The sequence below is a fragment of the Cynara cardunculus genome (assembly GCF_001531365.2).
Source record: "Cynara cardunculus var. scolymus isolate 2C chromosome LG 1, CcrdV1, whole genome shotgun sequence".
In the NCBI taxonomy this organism is placed as follows: domain Eukaryota; kingdom Viridiplantae; phylum Streptophyta; class Magnoliopsida; order Asterales; family Asteraceae; genus Cynara; species Cynara cardunculus.
In genome coordinates, this window is record NC_037528.1 from 10,945,124 (window position 1) to 10,965,950 (window position 20,827).

Genomic DNA, 20,827 nt, shown 5'->3' on the forward strand with positions numbered 1-20,827 from the left:
AATAGTAAAAATCAATAATATTGATATGACATTATTAATAATTCAGTTTGCCTACGTTAAAATCAAGCAAATGGGTTAGTTTCTTTATGTTAGAGTTCGGGAAGTGTCTCGAGTTCTTTGTTTGGTTGCGTGGGGTGGGGTATTCGTCTTCACGTATGTTTACTTCGAGGGTTCTCATCTATCGGTCAATATATTCTTACTTACCGAAAAGAAAGACTAGTTAGGTACCGTAAATAGATATTTTAGAAATTGTTAAGCAACGTTTACAATCCGTCTCCCAAAATGCTAAATGTACATCGTTATAATTCATTGTTTTTTTTATATTCTTTATTTTATTTATTTGTATTATTGTTTCAAGTATTTAAACTTAATCACTTATAGTCTCTAAATTTCTTTAGTGTAATTTAATATTTTAATTAATTTCTTAAAGGTATTTTAACAGATATTAAACACATTTTTGTTTATTTATTTACATTTAACAAACATTTAATCAGTCTATATTTTTTCAGATTCTAAATATTTAATTACTTTATTAATACTGATTTAACCTAATATTAAATACATTTCACTTTTATTATTATTTTTACATTTTAATATTTAAATAAATTATTTATAATTGTTGTAATTTTAAAATTACTAGTTAGTTACCCGTTGTAATGCAGCGGTAGGTAAAATCTTATGCCTTATATCTTATCATTTTGTCTACCTCCATGGTAGAGTGGCTTTCTTTCCTCAAGCTACTAACCGACCGCCCTCACAATTACACCATTTTCGATACGTATAAAAATTGTACCAGAGACAACACTTATGCATTGCGTTACTGTACAATGCAACCAACATTGTTATCACGTGTTATGTTTATCAAGATGAAGTTATTTAATTACAAAATTACAAAAGACACTCTACATTTTATGTCTATATTAACCAAATCAAAATTAGCACCACCCAGAAAGCTTAAGCTACTCGACAGGTTAATGCCTTACACATATTGTTAGTGTAGTTCCCCTTGTTTTTGTTCTCGAATCAATATTAGAACAAACATTAACAAGGTGCTCCAAAAACCATAATAGCCTGGTCGTGCTGAGTGATTATAGCAAAGACAAGGAATCTTGTCAGTAAGAGTCATAGTAATAAAAAAAATCCAACGTCTGTAGCTAAAGTTACACTCAACAAAACCATATGTAGCCCTCCATTCCGCAGGTAATTCCAACTTAGTACATATGGTATTAACTATGGGTCAAAAACCCATTCGTTCATTAAAGTCTTATTGTTTAAAGTTCTTAAACCAAAAAAAAATTACAATTCTTTTCTAGTTACGAACAGAGAAAGTAAATTAAACTAAGAATATGAAGTACAATAAAAAAGAAAATATTATGCTTGAGGCAATGCAACAAGGGAGCAAGAAAAAACTGAGTTGAGAGACCAAGATATTAAATCTTGCAATCAAAAGGGTTAGTGTGCAAAAATATAAAAACCTGCAAAGTGATTTTACAGTTGCTCGTGTGATTTGCTGGAAAAAACGGACTTGCAAATCCGCCTGCAAAGAGTTCAAGAAACCTAAAAACCGAATCAAGTTTTTCTCTTCAAAACCCGGAAAAAAAAAAACGAAACCTGATTACTGTTATTCAATCAAAGTTGATCAAAAACAAAATTAGAGAGGCTTTTTGGGACAAATCCTTAACAAATTTCCATTTCTTCTATATAAACTGAACAATCCTTAAAAATCCTAACAAAAACCTTGTTATTCTTACCACCAATGTTGCCATTCCTCTCTTTCCTCTTCACATCCTCATTGAAATATGCATGATCCCTAGAACTATGTTTGCTTTGATTGTATGATTCTATCTTGAACTTCTCGGCGTAAGAGAATCTGAAGAAGAAAGTAGGTGAATAAGAAGAAGACAAAGAAACAACGATCGGAATTCAGAATGGTTGTATCAAAAGAACCGGTTGAGAAGAGCAATTTTTGGACAATATGGAATATGGATTTCGGTTGTTGTTGTAAAAACATCTCATGAAATAAGAGGGGGAGATATATTAGGACGACACGTGGGAAGGAGGACTCGAACAGTTTGAATATTACCCAGCAGAGAATCGGGGCACGTGGGAGGTTAACAGCTTTGAGAGTTGTAGATTGTCTAACAAAATTAGTACACTCTTAAAATTCAACAATAAATACTGATTAATCTGCTTTGTAATATAATATAGATAGTATAAATCATATAGATAAGGGTAAAATATGAAATTTAAGAAATATGAAATTTAAGAAATATAAAACAAATTAAACATATGTTTTAAAAATAAGTCACTACATATTTATGATATTTAATAATATGATTAAATTTAAAATATTCGATTTTGAACTCACTTTGAAAGGATTGATGAGACGATTATAATGATATATTTATAAAAAAAAGAAATGTATTTTTAATGTATTTTAGTTCCTATACAATTATTCATGTTAACATGATAATGATATAAAATAAAATATATAAAATAAATTAAATAAATAATTGTAAGAGTATAAAGTATAATTTAAAAAATAAAAAATTATTTGATTTTTAATAGTATCTTGAGATCGTGGAGGTTTGATGGAGGTTGTGTGTTGTCCAACTTTAAATTTTACATTAAGGGGCCGTTTACCAAACACTTACCCAATAAGCATTTATCGATAAAATTTAATACTATAATAAACTTAGCGGGTAATATTTTAATCCACCAAAACGATATCGTATGCAAAATTTACTCGGTAACTGCTTACCATGATAAGAGTCGTCACCCTCACTTACTGGATAAGACTCTTGGTACTTACCTCGCTCTTACCGGGTAAGATTTTTGGTCAATACCATATTCATTCGATAAGATAATGTGACTTGATGTTCACTTACCCAAGTAAACATTTGGTAAACGGCCCCTAAGATTGTAAAAGAAAATTAAAAAAAAAATAAAGGATATAGAACAAATTAATACACAACTATAAGGTATAAAATATAAGTTTTAAAAATAATCTACTACATATTTATTATATTTAACAATATGATTAAATCCAGAAATATTCAATATTAGAATCATTTTGAAGATAGTGACGATTGACGAAACAATTATAATTGTATAATTTATAAAAAAAAATTAATTCATATACGATTGTTTATGTTATATGATAATGGCTAAAATGAAAAATTAAAAAATAAGGGGTATAAAATATAATTTAGAAGTAAAAAAATGATTTGATCACAGGAGACGTGAGCAAACTAAAGTGCACCTCTTAAAAATTTCAAAGTAACTGTAAATCTTTTCTTTATAACTAGAATGGTATTTGCGTAATGCAGCGAGATATATCTCGATTTTGATGTTTCGTTTTATTCATTTTCTCTATCAATATAATACAGTTTTATGTGGGTTTTAGAAAACGATAATATTTTTAATATTTGAATGAAATATAAATTTGAAAAAAAAAATATCGATATCAGTATTAAATTAATTATTTAAAAGTTTTCGTTTTTCGTGTAATTTCTTTAATTCAAATTATATTTAATATCAAATTAATATATTTTTGTTTAATAATATAATTAAGTATTTGTTAAAACTCAATGATTATCTTAATTATATTTTAACTTTTTATATTTAAGAAGTGATGTTTATCATGTATTTGATTATGTTTATCTACAGTTAGTAACACGAATTCAAAAATAGAGCTTTAATAAGTTGTACACATGCATAATTTACTTGTAATATTAAACTTTAAGTATTATGCATCAATAAACCATACATTATGTATAAAAAATAATTTTTATGAGTTTTTATCAAATGTTTTATAATATAGTATAGATAATATAGATAAGTCAAAGAATCTTAATTAGTAGTAGACCATAGCAACGTGTGGTAAAACACGAGTTTAGGGTTAGTCTTGGCGCTCAATGTGATACGGATAATATTATGAGAGAATTTATAAAAAAAAAATAAAAAAATTAAGATGATATAATATATTTCTTGAAATACAAATATTTTTTTTAATTCTTAAATTGAAAAGCAAAGAAATACAAAATATTTAAAAATAAAAAAAACGTTATAATAATAAAAAAATATTAATGAGCATATGATAAAATAAGCTTAAAGATATATCAAAGCATATACACAATACGTACAAGATATCTTTACTAAAAATTCCTTCAAAATCTAAATCTACTCTTAAAACTTGCTCAATCATATTGTAAAAAGAATTGGATAATATGAGAAGAATAAAGTTGGAGTTTTTTGTAACGATTTTATCAGTACGAAACACGTAAAAAGTGGATTTGGAGTTTACTTCATTAAAAACCAAGATTTTGCACTTCTTCAACCGTTGTTGAAAAACAGTCATTTTCATTTTGGATACTCAAAACCCGTAAATGAGTTTTTCGGATATGTTATTTAGTTTCATTGGAGATTGATACACATATTTGATGAGTCATCTCTTTCAACATTTTATTTGTGAATTATATTTTGGATTTCGGTTTGCTTTTTGTTTTTGATTTGAGTCCTTTTCGATTTGCTTGTTGATTTGGGTTCAGATTCGTCCTCATTGGTTGTATTCATGATCTTTAGGTTTTTTGGTTTGTAAGGATTTTGGTTTTTCTGTTTGTTGGATTCGTCTGGAAAGACGACCGGAGGAGGGTTGGTTCACGGTACACAACTGCAAAGGAACAATATGTGGATCATGACTATTTGTAAAGAAGCTATAAAAGATATAGAAATAGTGTTTAGGGTAGTGTCGTTATTATTTGTGGTTCATATCATCTGAAAAGATACATAAAGTTTGATTGAAAATAGAAAATTTCAATCATAAAAAAAACGAGAGAATTAATGTAATCTTGGCTTATTCAATTAATATCACATCTCATTTAATCTTATCCACATGATGTATGTGAATGTGATAGCACTTCACTTATGAATCATTTCTTAAAACCATACCAATATTATTATACATCTTAATTTCCAAATTAAACCATTTTCTTCACAATAAACATGGTTTCATAGGATATTTTTTACTCTTTTATTTAAAGAAAAGTGTGCTTATTTATTTATAATTTCACTTATTACCTTTTTCATTTATTTAGGTAAAGTTGATTACAAAAAATCCTAACCGGCTTCATACGGAACTCGGTTCTAATGACAATCCATGTGATAAAACAATTTTTGGCTCACTCAAACGGGAGAGCGTCGAAACCCATACCTATCTTGTATTTAAGCAAAGTCTCAATTTATTCCAAAAAGAATTATAACAAGAAATCATGCATTTTTAACATGTTCGAGTATGGGTGTGTGTGAACTATGAATTAATGAAATACGTGTTTCCATCTTCTAAAAGTGAATAGAGTTTAGTTTATGTTAAATTGATATAAAACCTTTTTCACACGTTTGTCTCAACATTTTTCTTTCTAACTTGATAATTAATATGAAATATTCACGAAACTCGTTTTGCCATTTTTATCGGAAATAAAGGATTTCTAACAAGAGCTAATTGCATATTTATATATAAAATATAAAATAATAATATTATAGTTTCACATGTGAATGAATACTTGATTCATACATTCATGTATTATTAATAAAGACTCAATTCTTTATGTAGTACCAATTTAGATTTAAATGTGAATAAATATTGTCACACTTATAACATTCTAAATTCACATGGAAATGAATACTTTAATTCTTATGCGAGTGACCCGATATGAATTACATATTGAATAATTTTCACATATTCACATGAATATTAAAGTTCAAGTTTGTTAGTAACATTTACATGTGAATACAATGATCAACTTTTTTAAATGTTCAATTAATCAATGGATAATTTGCATAAAAATTTAATCTACTTCGTTCTCGTTCCTGTTTAAGTAACATTTTTAAAACTTTTATTTTGGTACTTATGATAAAAAATTTTAAACATTTAAGTAACCGGTTTAACTCTTAACGATTACCCTGATGACGTAACATACAACTCAACATTATTCGATGAGGGTGGCTGTTGATCTTGATTTTATTATATAAAATAATTATAAAATCTAACTTTATTTAAAATTCTATTAAACAATTAAAATTTTGTTTCATATATAGAGGACAAAGTAATCATTTCCAAGAAAACAACCATCTTTTCCACTTCTAAGTACCATCTCCATCTTAGGTACAATAACTATCTTTTTCCGGTACATCTCCGGTAACCGTCTTTCGTCTCAGATAACCATCTCCGTCTTTCGTCTCCGATAACCATCTCCGACCTTCATCTCAGTGGCGTCTCGTGGATGAGAAGAGAAGTTTAGTTGGATTAGAACTATGAGCAACCCATGTGTGACAAGACCAMAACCATGTCAGCACGTAATCAGTTAAGGGTCAAACCAGTTATCAGATACTTAAAGGTTTGAAAATTTTCATCTTAGGTATTAAAATGAAAACAAAGCAGGTTATATTTTTATGCAATTTATAAAAGTACGTACGATAATGATAATGTTAAATTAAAATGAACAAACTCATTTTTTGGTTATAATGTGTTTAGTTCTAACTTTTGTCAAATTTGTTGAAAAGAATTGTTTGGAGAAATCTTAAAGGTTTACACATCCCAACCTCTTTATTTATACACAAATACTTTCAACTTTGAACAACAAAATCAAATGGTTAGCAAAACACAAAACAGTTTGGAAAATGTCGACTCAATTGAAACAAAACTAAAAAAAACAAAGATTTTCCAATTACAAACTACATACAAAAGCATCGACAGTTTTTAACATTACAACACAGATCCTCTCTAATGTACACAATCCACCTACTTTCATTCTTCCATTTAGCTTCCTCAATTCCTCATTACAATCTGTCATCTGTTTTGATTTGTTTTGTTTTCCGATATTGGCCCGAAAACCCGACTGACCACTCTCTTATCGTGGCAAAACTTTCATGCTGCATCCCCCCCTCCCCCTCCCAATCTCTACACCCCAACCCATCTCACCCATCTGAACATTTTTCCCACTCTGAATGGTAACCCATAGTCTTTGGCGACAGCAGGCTCCCTACGAGCCGCTTCTGGTTCAGACCACACGTATACCCCTCGTTCCTGCCTACTCCCAGGCACCGTGTTGTCCAAAACTACAGCTACTAAGAATGCTACCACCATGTGGAACGACAGCAGTGTGTTCATCACATAATTTAACTGTAATGTTAAAATATAGGGTTCATCAGAGTGATATAAGCATGCATGATTAAAGAATAAAGGTTTTGAAAGTGGAGAAAAATACTTGCCCCTCTGTATTGTGAGCGGAAAGGACCATGAGAGGCAACAATGTAAGGCTGGAAGTAAGCCGGAACAGGAGAATTGGAATTTGGTGAGAGACCGTATTGCTGAAAGTAGGCCGGAACTGAAAGGGAGAAAAACAGAGAAAGTCCAATGATGATGATGTTCCGGGAGCTACCAGCTTCGCTGTAACGTAAATTTGACAAACCCAATGCTGCGAGCATGGCCCACATAATGCATAGCAAGCCTGCAACCATCACTTGAGGGATTGATGCAATTAACCCTCCTACTTTACCTGTCAGTACATGTACATGGATGAGAGATGAAAAGATATTTCAATTTGCCATGTACTAAAAACCACATAATTAAAATCAGGGCAAATTGCATAAATATGCAATGTGCTTCGATTTGGTTCCTATTTTGTGTAATGTACCTTCAAGACCTTCATTTTGGTATCTAGTTTACATCTAAGAATGCAATGAGAACGGAATGTACTTTGGTCTGATTCTCATTTTGTGTAATGTACTATGGTTTAAATGTTTTGAGATATCAAAGCGAAGGGTTTGAAAGAATGTTGCACAAAATAGAAATTGGACCAAACTATGATGCATTTTCATGTAATTTGCCCATATATTAATTACAAGTTTTCTTAATGAAACATGGGCTGCATTTTTCATCCAGAACACCACTAGGGCCAATGTTAATTAGAAATGATTTGTTATTATATAGCTTGAAAACTTTCAATCAACAAAGACATACCTACTAGGGACAATATAATCAAAACACATGCTCCCAACTCAACGGCTCTGCGACTGCCCATTTTAGTGACGGCAATTGTGTGCACATTTTCAGTCAGAGAAGTTGAACCTGTTCCAGTTCCCCACAAACCAGCCAAGATGCTAGACAGACCTTCAAGACCAATCCCACGACTTACAACACCTGGAGTGGGAGGCCTAGATGCCACCAATAAAGATGATGCATGGTATGAGCCAACCTATATGACACCACACTTTCAGAAATTGTATAATCACCAAGAATTACTTGTTGGGTCAGCTAAAAAGTCAGATTTGGAAATAGTTAGATGTTTCCAGCTTATTATACACAACAACATTATGAATTCTACATATGCTACTCTCCCTGTCCGGAGCAAATTTTACACTCATTTTTGGGATGCCATAAGCAATATGTACATTCCATCTTTTGACCATTTAGGGAACATCACATCTCCTAATTATATGTAAGGCATAATGAAACAAAAGTCTGAAAATGGATATGTATTGTGGATATTTTCATGCGTTTTTTTCAAAAGATCTAGACATCTATGATGGGTAATAGAGATAAAATACCGATGCAATATGTTCTGAAGTTTTTCTTACAAGTAACATATGCTACAGAGTACAGATATTTGAACAGACAAAGTTGGCTGTAAGAAAAGGATATGAGGAACTACTGCTTGAAAGAAATAAAGCCTTAGGTACAACTTTACATGTGTGAATATATAAAAACACATGAATACAAGTTATACAACAGGCCCTCAAAATATTTTATTAGTTCGAGAGCTTATAGAGGCTGGCGCATACAATTAGCCTGTGTTTCCTCTCTGTTATTCTTTGTTTTTTCTTCTATGTTCCGATTTATTAAGTTTTTAGTTTGATTTTGGGGTGGCGTGGAGTAGGATTGGTATGCACAATCCGGCATGTAGAAATCATTTGGCAATTTGTCATTCTTCCTTGAATATTTGTAACTACTATTATATGAGATCCCACATTTTTTAAACTAAACATGAAAAGTGAAATACTATATGGTAAAACTGCCACAGTACAAAATTTAGCACAGGTGCAGTTGAGAGGGAGCTTACAGAGTCCACAGAAGAAATAACAGACACCATGCACATTACGAGAGCCATTTTCCAGTTGAAAACAGGTGTGCCCCATTGTAGTGGGTATGGAAATCTAAACCATGGGGAAGATTTCAAGGCATGGGAAGTATCAACTCGACAACTCTTCATCCTGGCAACATGTTTTCTGCAGTGATCTGATATCATATTTGAGGTTGGTATGTTCACATCACAACCATCATACTTATAGGCTCCTGCCTCAGTCAGAAGGAAAGCCATAGCCCATGTAATAACCAGACCCAATGGTACCTGGACACATTAATTAGCGATATATTACTATGCCACTTGAATGAAAGTAGTGAAATTCAAAAACAGCAGAAAAGAACATCGAGTTTACTTACAGCATAAATTAGAAATACACGGTGCCCCAAAACAGATACCTTGCGTAGGTACTGAAAGAGACGAAGGAGAAAGTATATTAGAGAACACACGATGTAAACATTAAAAGAAAGGATGATCTTATAGGATGCTCAACTTCAAATCAGCGAAAACAGTTTTATGATGGCATGACAAGTAGAAACGGAAGATCACCAAAGAGAAAAAATGGAAATACTGGAAGAAAACCTACTAGGGAAAACATAATAACCAATAGAATCTGCACCATGCCAATCTCAAGACATGCACCCATTTGCGGGAAACCATAGCTGTAGAATGAAAGTCCAACAGCAGCAATTGTTGGGGACACAACCACTGGGTTAATCAATCTGAAGGAGCAAGACACAAGTGGTAGTTAGTTTCGTAGTACATGGTAAATAGAACTCAAAAGGCAGCGAGTGTGCTAAACCTAGAAAAACAAAAATGATACTCGTTAGCATCTTGCTTATCAAAGTCGGTATCAACATATAACAATGACCTTAACATATAGCGAATAAAGATCTCTCTCACCATCCACAAAAGGTCATTAAAGCCACAAAAGTATGTACATATGAAACTTCCAACAGACTAGACATGTCAAACAGAAGAAGATAATGCATTGGACCACAAACTTTGCTGAGAGAATCGTCTAAGGCTATTTGACGGATAAACGGAACACATTATGCATAAATATCGGCTACACAAGCCCATGGAAAGTCCTTTCCACATCCATTTCTATGTACGTGAAAACTAAATGGGGAGACAAAGAGCCTCATCCCAAGTCCTTCTAGAGTCTTGGATTGGGAAGTAAAAATCAGAATTAGTAGGACAACAAAGCATATGCTGAATTAATAATAGAAAGCATTTTAACTCATGATACTTCATGCAATCTGCTTGTCGGCAGACTGTAAATAAACATAAATAAAAACCATTTGTATTATATTTTTTAAATGTGTAGACATGATTTCAAACCCACATTATGCTCAGAGAAGAGCAAACAACTAATGATAGGAAGTGATCCACACCTCAAGAGTAGTGTCATCAGTCCACTGTATCCAAGTAATGCTTGAAAAGCTGATGCAATAATTATAGCCCCCTGTAGCTCCTTCATTATATGCTTGAAATTCTGTAGTATCAAGGAAGTAAATTTCACATGTCTGATTATTCATTTTACTAAAGTATGAGATCTCAAGGCAAGAACTTTCTACAGATAACCGAGACACCGAGGACAGGGTAGATTAACGTTTTTGGTATATAGACAGCAGAGAATAAACAGTTTATAATAAGCAGAAGAGCTCCACTTAAGTAGAAAAACATAAAAATAAAATATGGTTCTTCCCACATCATGAAATGGTCCAATTTTAAAGGCAAACAATTGTGTCAAGGTTGCAAGGCATGAACACTTCCACAATATTTAGGGCCCGGTTAATCAATAAGAAGCATAGTTTATTTTCATCTTAATAGTTTCCATTAGATGATAATGCTAGTAAGACGTTTCTTCCAAATCATATGACATACAAATATGGTACACACCATACTGGATCCAAATAAGCTTCCCTCATGGAACTAACAAGAGGCAAGCACAAAAGCCAACTTGATCGTTTGAGAATAATATTCTTATAGTAGCCTAATACAAGAGACATGCATGATTGAAAGGGGCTAAATAGCAGATTGTTCTATGACTAATCTATATATGTTGATATACTTTTACAATAGCAACCACTGTCATTACTCCTAGGGCTCAAGGAAAATATTTGACGCAAAGATTGTGAAGATGAGGAATGAGTATTGATTATGCCAAAAAAAAAAAAAAAACTGTTTGTGCACAATTGAACAAGGAGAAAATATTAACTAGAAAATTCTTGTGCCTTGTAATTGTCAAATTAGTCCCCATGCCAAGTGAGGGCTTCACCTGGCAGAGGTATTGCCAGATGGAAGGCCTTATGTGTGTAAGCTTGTGTCACCTTCTTGGGTCCCCCTTGAGGGATGCATGTTCAGGGTAAAGCTTGAATTTGGTAGTAAAGGTCAAATAATCACATTAAAATGTATGGACCACTTGCAACCTCTTTCCTTTGCGAGTTATACAACTTATACTGATTATTCTTTCTTCTTGTTAATAATGCCGAAATGAACTGCCAATTTTGAAGTAAATATCAAACAAATTGATGACCGAGAGTTTCAAGATAAAAAGCCAATCAGTCGATAGTAACCACCATCTATATGTTATCAATTACATATATAGTCGGTGTTTAATTCTGTAGGCTACCTAGAGCTAGAGCCTCCTCACCTCTAGAAGACTTTTTGGCCTAAGATTAATGATTATGGTCCTACCCAGAGTTGTCATCTTCAAAGGGTTTATAGGAAAATAAGCAAATGTCACTAAAAAAGTGAAGGTCCTGAGCACAGAAACCATAAAACTTCGTTTATGACTCCCTGAATGACAAAACATTGTACCTTTTATGATGCTAAGGTGGGTTTCTCAATCAAATTCATCTAGCATAAACTATATAGCATTAGCTCATTTAAGCAAATACTGACCATTTACTAAAGAAAAGTTTATAATGTTTACAAATAAAGAAGGCTATGATTTGCCATGCTGTTAGGTAACATAACAAAAATACATACAAACATCTGCTTGAAACAAACTGGGTAAGGAAGGTAGAGCTTACATTTCCATTCAATCCAAGGAACTCAGGGGATTTTATTATTGCAAGCGCAGGAGCAAGAAAGACAAAAGATGGACCTTGTATGAGGGGTAATCTTGATCCAAAATTTGCTTGTAGAAGTGTGGTCATTCCCGAAACAAGAAGTACAGTGGAGACCACCATCGACGTATCCTCCTACACCCACTAATTTCCATCAGAATATTTCAAGTGACCATACCGACTTTCAAATATAATTAGCCTGACATGAGGTTCAATTGCTTACATGGTCGCCTCCCATTGCCGGAACGATCACAAGCGGAATTAAAACCAGCGAACCCAGCATCGATAGATAGTGCTGGAATCCATAGAAACCAATAGGAACTGAAGACAATTCACAAAAATCAGTGCAGACTATTAGACACATGTATGCTGTAACACGTTAAGTCAGTAATGGCAGAGATATCAATACAATCAGCAACATATGCTCATGTTAAAATCATGAAAGTTAATGACGGTTTGATGTTGAGACAATTGCACACACAAATTCGAACTGCTCTTTGTTAGAATGACAAATTTACTCTGCTAGAGAACATACAGTTGCTAATGCACAGCAAGTCAGGCATCAATACATAACACGCTCTGAACACATGGTAAAATTTGAAATTTTGCAATACATTAGGAGCTTGATACTATTTACCTAGACCAGGAGTGTCTCGAAGCTCATACTTCATATGCGAATGACGAGACACCAATTCATCATCAACCACTTGTGGCAACACATTTTCGACATCCCCATTCCTCACTGCCCTCCTACTCGGCTGAGGGGGGGCCGGCGCCGGCGTCTCAGTCGCAGCAGCAATTCTCGCATGTCCATTAACACCATGCTTCGGCGGTACCGGTGCAGGACTGCCCTCCGCCTCTGTCCTTTTCTCCACCGACTGATCCTTGTTAGATTGCAGCTGCACCTGTGCATTAGCCGGCTGCGGCGTTGGCGCCGTGCCGTTCACGGCAGAAATTGGGCGTACACGACCAGCTTCAAGATCAAGTGGAGCAGGAGAGGGGGTGGAAGCGGGAGAGGGGTTATTCGTCCTGGCAAACTGACCAGAATCACTAGCATTGGTCTCGCCGGAAAACCTAGGGCGGAAGCCGGTGCGTTTGGCCCAGGAAGAAGGAGGCATTGCGGGTGCATCGTTGGAATCTTGACCAGGAGGCCATGGGCCTGGTTTAGGACGCTTTGTAGGGTCTGAACTCTGCGCCATGCTTGCTTCCTTGTTTAGCTGTCGTTAATTCATAATAGTAGTAGATCTGGGGTTAGGGTTTTAAACCAGAACAGAGAAGATATCCGTCCACAAATGGAGTGAACTAACAAACAGTAGAGCAGATTGTCGCCATTGTTGTTGAAGAAGTTGAAGATCCCAATCCCATGGTGCTAGAGAGATGAAGATATATGCGTGTGTGAGTAAGAGTTAAGTAGAGTGTGTGTGCTTTTGGGAGAGAGAAGAGGACAGCTAATATAACAACTGATTACACAGAGAGAGAGAGAGAGAGAGAGAGGAAAACGGTGTGGAGCGTCAAGGAGTGAAGGGGAAAACCGCGTTTTATGTATTACTCCCTGTAAGATGTTTCTAATCAATATTCACCCTCTATCTTTTTAAACTTTCTATTACTAGTCCATCAACTTTATTTTTGTTTTTAGAACCTACTTTTGTACTTTTTTTTATCACATAAATATCAGATATTTAAATTAAAAATTAAATAAAATATCATTTTACACCAAAAAATTTAATATTTTGTTATCAATTTTTTAAATGAAAATTTTAATATTTTGTTTTGAACATGTCTAGATTTGTTCTTCAATGGCCCAAATGGAAAACATTAGGGTACGAAAGAATCCAAGAAATGAATAAATTTTAATAGAGACATTTAGGGACTAAGCATACAATTAGTAAATTCAGGAGGGCCAATTATGTAGTTCATAATAGTTTCTTTTAATCGTGTGCTGTTTCACCCTTGCCCTATCTCTACTCTAGCTATCGTCTGTTTGTATGGATGATGTCATGTTATCATGATCCCTGATTCCATACATCGCATGTTATATTTTTGTCACATTCCATGGCAATGAACACCTCAAAACAACAATTTCATTTTCAAACTCAATTTCGCATGTTTAATGTTTTTTTAATATTATTTAATACCTTTTATAATATTAAAATACACTTCTTTTTTGTTTTGAGTTATATGCATTTTGTATTGGTTCATTGTATGTAAAGATTCATTTAAAAATATATATTTTTGATTAACAATAACTTTTTTCTATTAAAAGTATTTTAATTTTTAATCAAAGTTTAGTCATACTATTGTTTATTTTTTAAATATCCAGGACGAATTAAAAAGTTAAGATGTAATTGTAACAATATTTTATATATTAAACTTTTTTTACAAATCCAAAAAAACGAAAGAATTTTGGTATTTATACATATGTATATTTGAGTTATAAATACGTACCAGTTGTAAATGCCATAATAATTCTCTAAAACTACAAGTATCAAAAACGTTACAAAAATTTATTTGTATTTGATAGAAACTTAAACACGCCACAACAAATTTACAAGATGAGTTAGTCGTCGTTTTATTCAACACTCATCTATCATCTCATTTATCCCTGTATAGCCTTTTTGCCTGGGCATACATATATTCTTGGCCCCTCTTTTACCATTTTTAGATTATTTTGTGTATCTTATAATTTGGTGTCTACTCCTTGTCTTGGTAATCCTGATGTATCTTTCAACAACAACAAGATGTGGTTCATTAAGTGTTAACATTAAACACCTACTAAGATAGGATGTGTACCCAACAATTCTAATGGCTCTGCTACAAGATAGATAAAGCTTTAGCTTTGAGCAATATACAACTCCAAAACGATCAGGGGCTAAAAAACAACACTTTCAAGATTTTAGACCTCAAACAAAAAATAAAATTTTAACCCCATAAAAATAAACAAATACGAAGAAAAACGACAACTTTAAGAGCAACTATATAAAACTCGTTAGTATTTTAATGTAGCACATAATTAGTAGTGATAAAATAAGAACGTGAATGAATTGAATAACACAACATGAAAACTAGGAAAATATTTAGCGAGAACTTTGGAAAAAAAGAAGAATAAAAAAAACTATGAGAAAACAAATGAAAAATATATCAAAATAAATTTCAAATTAAAGATGATAAAGTGATCTTTTTTTTTTTTTATGTAATTTGTTTTGCTTCATTTTTTTTCTTGTATTTTGTTGGTTTTTGAATTATAAATTCAAGGGATATAAGTATATATATATACTATATTATAAAGCATTTGGTTAAAACTTTTAAACTCTTTCCATATCTGAATTCGTGTAACTAACTACAGATAAACACAATCAAATACAGGATAAACATCTCATTTTAAATATAAAAAAATCTAAAATATAATTAGTATAATCATTAAATTCTAACAGAATACTTAATTATTATCTTTATAAAATGTTATATTATTAAACCAAAAATAAATTATTTCATTATTAAACTTAAATTAAATTATAAAAAAAACAAATAATCTATACTATATTATAAAGCATTTGACATAAACTCTTAAAATCTATTTTTTATGCGTAAAGTACTGTTTATTAATGCATATTACTTAAAACTCAAAATTACAAATAGATTGTGTATAAGTACAACTTATTAAAGCTCCATACCTGGATTTTTGTAACTAATTGCAAATAAACATAATCAAATACAAGATAAACATCTTATTTAAATATAAAAAATCTAAAATATAATTAGGATAATTATTGAGTTATAACAGAATACTTAATTATTATCTTTGTAAAATGTTATATTATTAAACAAAAAATAAATTATTTCGTTACTAAACTTAAATTAAATTATACTTATAAAATAAATTAAAGAAATTATATAAAAAATGAGAATTTTTATTTTTTTTTTCAAAATTTTATGATATCTTCAAATTTATATTTTATTCAAAAATAAAATCATTATTACTTTATTAAAAACACATAAAGTCATATTATAACATCGAGAGAGACAAATAATAAAATAGAACATTAAAATCGAGACGTGTCTCGCTACATTACACGAGTACTCTTCTAGTATGTATTATAAAAGTTAGTTACGAGATACTTAAGACGTTAGCTACAACAATATACTTACAATTGCTAGATAATCTAAATTTAATAATTTAAATGGTTTTTTGTTTTATTTTAAAAGAATTATTTAAGGATCTCATGCCTATCTCTATCACTCAATGGATAAGTTTTCAATCCTGATTAAATGTTTTGGGTATCCAAGCCGCGGATCTAAACATTTACTTTTCTTTTTTAAGTTTGGAGGATGTGAAACAAATAAATTGAAATAATAATGGACTAGTAGTATACCCGTGCAATGCGTCAAATTTTCTAATAAATCTACAACTAAAAAAATTAGTGCAGTTATTATTTAAAAAGTACAAAAGTTATATTTAAACATTCGATCTTTTAAGGGAACCTTTAGAAATATTTAAACCTCGATTCCTATTAGTTGAGTACCCATCTAATGCAACGGGATGTAATCAAGTACAATGTAACAAATAAGAAATCAATGTGAACTTTATTGAACACACACATGAAAATCAACTATGTTGTCCAAATAATTATAATAAAGGAAGAAACAAACTTCTAGTGAATACATTTGAAAAACAAATAAATTATCTTATACAAATCGAAATAGAAACCAATATCCTAATTAATCAAAATGAACAAAAATCAACACCTACCGCCTCTAGATCAACTGCACCATAGTCCAATCTCCACGTTAATAACCACCATGAAAGCATCCATACCGAACTATCCAATGAGTCTACAAAATACCTTCTGCATTCCACAAAATCCAAGGTTGTTTTAGCATTGTTTATGCAAGATGGGAGTGGGACTTGAGAGGTTATTAAAACATACGATAGCCATTTATTATCCCATCACTAATTATTGAAAGAGAATGTACATCAAACTCTATTTAGTCAATAACAACTATAAAACTGAATCATTCAATGAAATGGCACTACATATATAATTGTTCTTGATTCCCAACATCTACACATTGTGGAAACTCCTATCTGTTCCCACAGACCATACTACAAGGACATGTATAGCAAAATTATCCCAAAGAAAAAAGGCAAACAACATTATCGATAAAGACAATGCACTTGGTAGTTATACCTGAGGACCCCCTCCTAGACCAGCTGAAATTATAGCAGAAGGTGCAGACCATGAACCAACTGCTTACCCAACCTCCCCTTAATGTAATTTATATTTTTAATTGGTTGTTAATTTTTCTATAGAGGATTTTATTGTAATTATATTTGAAGGGTTAGATTTGATTATAATTGTTTTCTCCAAAATAATGCAATTATAACGACTGAGTGATCACGTAATTTAACCAGACTCTTCGACTAATAATCATATATTCTATATGTTGTTTATAAAACAAAGCTGACAACACTTGGATACTAAAATCAATGTCACATATATCTTATAATGATTGCTAACGAAAAATCAAGTAAATAATCTGAATCATAACAAAAACTGTTACTTTTTGGACAGCCAAAATGGAAATTGCTTGAATTTTTGGATGGAGGGAATACAAGGTTATATATAAGCATGTACGACCCAAGGCATACCTTTCCAACTCGTGGTCGCTCTTTCAATTTTTCGAGGCTATTCCGAATATGAGAAACCACTCCCCAGCATTTCAACGTATTTGCCACATCATCAAGCATTAACAAGTACTCTTCTTCGGTCAGAGGAAAAGATCTCTATCAGACAAAATCCATAAGCAGAATATCATTAGGCAGCTAACAACAAAATGTGGAAGCATTATCCAGCATTTTTGGATTATAAATTGATGCAAGAGTCACATTTAAGGGTCTATAACTGTGGAACATTATCTCAATTCAAAAGTCACGTTTAAGGGCCGGAACATTATTTTCGAGGATAAGCAGTAGCTTACCTGCTCCATATACTTCCACAAGACATTCAATGCAAGGAGATTTTTACCCATGAATTTCTATACCATATAAAACCAAAATTCATATGTGAAGTGTCAACAAATAGTCTAAGAATCCATAAGTGCATTTAATTACATAGCAGTAATAGAGGGGAAAAGGAGGAGAAGTCAATGGAATAGTGTCATTAGGAATGATTCTGAAAAGTGGCCAACAAGAGAAAGGGAAACATTAGACGAAGAAAGAAAATAGAACAGAGAATAAATAGTTTACATCCGGGTTTTCATTCTTTTTACTTTCCTTCCCGAGAATATGGTGTATTGGCATGTTTAATAGATGGATGCACGAAAGACTACAAATATGTGTTCTTTGATATAAAAGATGCCATTTTTCTTCATCTGTTCCATTTCATATTTTCAGTACTTTGATCTGAACTTTCAAGCCATACTTATTTACCAATCTAACAGATCATATCGTTAATCATGTAACCCTATTCTAGTTTGTTGGAAGTACAACCAACAAAACGAAGCCCATGTTCAAAGATCTAGTAGAAGAAGTTTAGGGTTCCATAATGCTAAACAAAAGAATCATAAAAAATTATAGAAAAACCAGAACGATAATCTAGATATTTGAACCACGTTCTTTGGTATCAACAAAACATACATACAAGACGCAAACTAATCATGAAAGCTTACGCATGAGGTGAATACAGGAGCAAAGAAAGTTATAACAGTACAAACCCAGTAACACATTGTTTCCTAAATCAATATGCAACCTCTCTATTTGGCCACAACTTTAAGAGGTGAAAGGGAGCAATAGAAGGTTGTGGCCAGGATAGTTTCACCAAATGGATCATGAGAAAGCTACATAACATACAGAAGACCATCATCATCAGTCAGAAAGCTTCCTAGTACCTATCAACAAAGAAAACAAACATAACCCTTCCCACCAGCATCTAAGTTGAAAGAATCAATATCAATATAAACAACCAACAAAAACTGGCAATAGAAATCGTGATGATCAACCCAATAGCCATTCATCACAAACTTAGACCTACAAACAAACAAGCAACTTGATAAATAATCAGGCAAGAACCATAATGAAGCTAAGAAGAAAATGACCTAAAGTTAGGAAAAAAAACACATAAGATATAACCATCCAATTGCTATGAAATGATGAATTGATGGCCAACTGTCCCTTGACAGCCAACAAAACCCTAGAAAAACACGAGAAATGATCTAATCATCCTTAAATGTGATACAAAAAAACAATGTATGAAAGGTAATGAAAAAGAGCAACCAACTACCAAGTAACACTTCGACCTATAAAGATACCACAGGGACCAGAACCACCTGACTGTATTGCAAACAACTGCAGATACAAGAACCTGGTTGTGAGTTCTTCAAGCCCAACAGTTTTATAAGAGAATGCATGAAATAAGTAACCACCAACCCTGCCATTTTGCAAATAACGATGCATCATCATGAATTCCTTGAATGACATTAACCCGTCCAAACTTTTTGCAGCTCCAACACCAGTGACCTGACTGCCCTCCCAAAACGAATAAATTTGCAATCAAAACAAAACCAAACAATAGAAGCTTCAATCGTCATCTTTTAAGGGAAAAGAAAGAAAAGAACATCATAAAATGAAAGAAAAGAACAGAAGCAGACGTCGATTTGGTTCATTAGGGTTTAAAGATGAACATAAGCTTCAATTTGGGAGTGAAATAAAACAATAGAAGCTTCAATTGTCATATTGGAAATGGATGAAAGCACATTGGGAGTCTGATTTGGGAGGATGAAGAGGCACATCGGGAGTTGATTTGGGAGGACGAAGCGGCAGATATATATATATATATATATATATAGAGAGAGAGAGAGAGAGAGAGAGAAAGGCTTGTTATCAACGTGTGCCAAAGGGGAAGGGTTGAAAAGTAAAGTAAAATGGTACTTTGGTCATTTAAAATTTTAAGACTTTAAGGCGACGTTTGTTTTATAAGAGGTTTTGAAGTCTGAAGTCTGATTTTACTTCTGAATTTTAAGAGGTGGTACTGAAATATGAAATATGAATCAGTCAGACTGTTTGTTTTTACGTCTGAAATCTGAATCAGTCAAGTTTTGGATCTGATAGATTTGGATCGATCTGGGTCATGATTTTACGAGAATATGTGGAGCGATCTGGGTCGTGATTGATTTGGAGATCGAATGTCTTGCGAGATAGATTTGGAGGACTAAATCTGGAGGTGAGGATGGAGGGGAGAGTCTGGAGGGAACGATTAAGAGGATTTAAGTGATTATATTATCATTTTTTTTCCAGAGCAAATTAAGAGCTTTTCAGCTCTTATTTATATATAAAAAACAAACGATCTGAAAATAAAAACGTTTAACTGGTTCAGACTTAAGAGACATTAAGTGGTTTTTTTTTTTTAAACAACAAGCCTTAAGACTTTTAGGGTGCGTTTGGTACGTTGGACAGGGTGGGACAGGACAGGACATAACACAATTGTCCTATGTTTGGTGTGGTTTTATGTGGGACTAACTAGAACAAACTAGAACAAGGGTGGGACAAGGTTGTCCACCCTTTACCCATGGAACTAAGTAGAACAAGAAACTTTTTACCACTTTACCCTCAAAAAC

The 20,827-nt window shown here is 32.5% G+C and overlaps 1 protein-coding gene and 1 long non-coding RNA gene across 2 annotated transcripts; both read right to left on the reverse strand.

Annotated features, from left to right (window-relative positions):
• Positions 1–6,670: 6,670 nt before the first annotated feature.
• On the reverse strand, positions 6,671–13,628 carry LOC112518353 (nucleobase-ascorbate transporter 12-like). Its single transcript, XM_025126015.1, has 10 exons — positions 12,855–13,628; positions 12,441–12,538; positions 12,182–12,352; positions 10,538–10,638; positions 9,727–9,862; positions 9,500–9,550; positions 9,120–9,407; positions 8,021–8,255; positions 7,270–7,556; positions 6,671–7,180 (listed from the first exon to the last, which is right to left on the reverse strand). Exons 1-10 carry the CDS (start codon positions 13,414–13,416, stop codon positions 6,959–6,961), a joined length of 2,151 nt encoding a protein of 716 aa, XP_024981783.1. The 5' UTR covers positions 13,417–13,628; the 3' UTR covers positions 6,671–6,958.
• Positions 13,629–16,880: 3,252 nt separating this feature from the next.
• Positions 16,881–19,982, reverse strand: LOC112501987. The gene is made up of 3 exons (XR_003067597.1): positions 19,641–19,982; positions 17,865–17,999; positions 16,881–17,061 (listed from the first exon to the last, which is right to left on the reverse strand). It is a non-coding gene; the product is annotated as an uncharacterized LOC112501987 (long non-coding RNA).
• Between the last annotated feature and the right edge of the window lie 845 nt (positions 19,983–20,827).

Bases quoted from the DNA above. Each gene is read 5' to 3' on its own strand.
- LOC112518353 (XM_025126015.1), bottom strand. From the start codon at position 13,416: ATGGCGCAGAGTTCAGACCCTACAAAGCGTCCTAAACCAGGCCCATGG. The intron at 12,539-12,854 runs GTAAATAGTATC...AATTGTCTTCAG, and splicing joins TCGAGACACTCCTGGTCTAG to TTCCTATTGGTTTCTATGGA. The intron at 9,408-9,499 runs GTAAGTAAACTC...TAATGTGTCCAG, and splicing joins GTGTATTTCTAATTTATGCT to GTACCATTGGGTCTGGTTAT.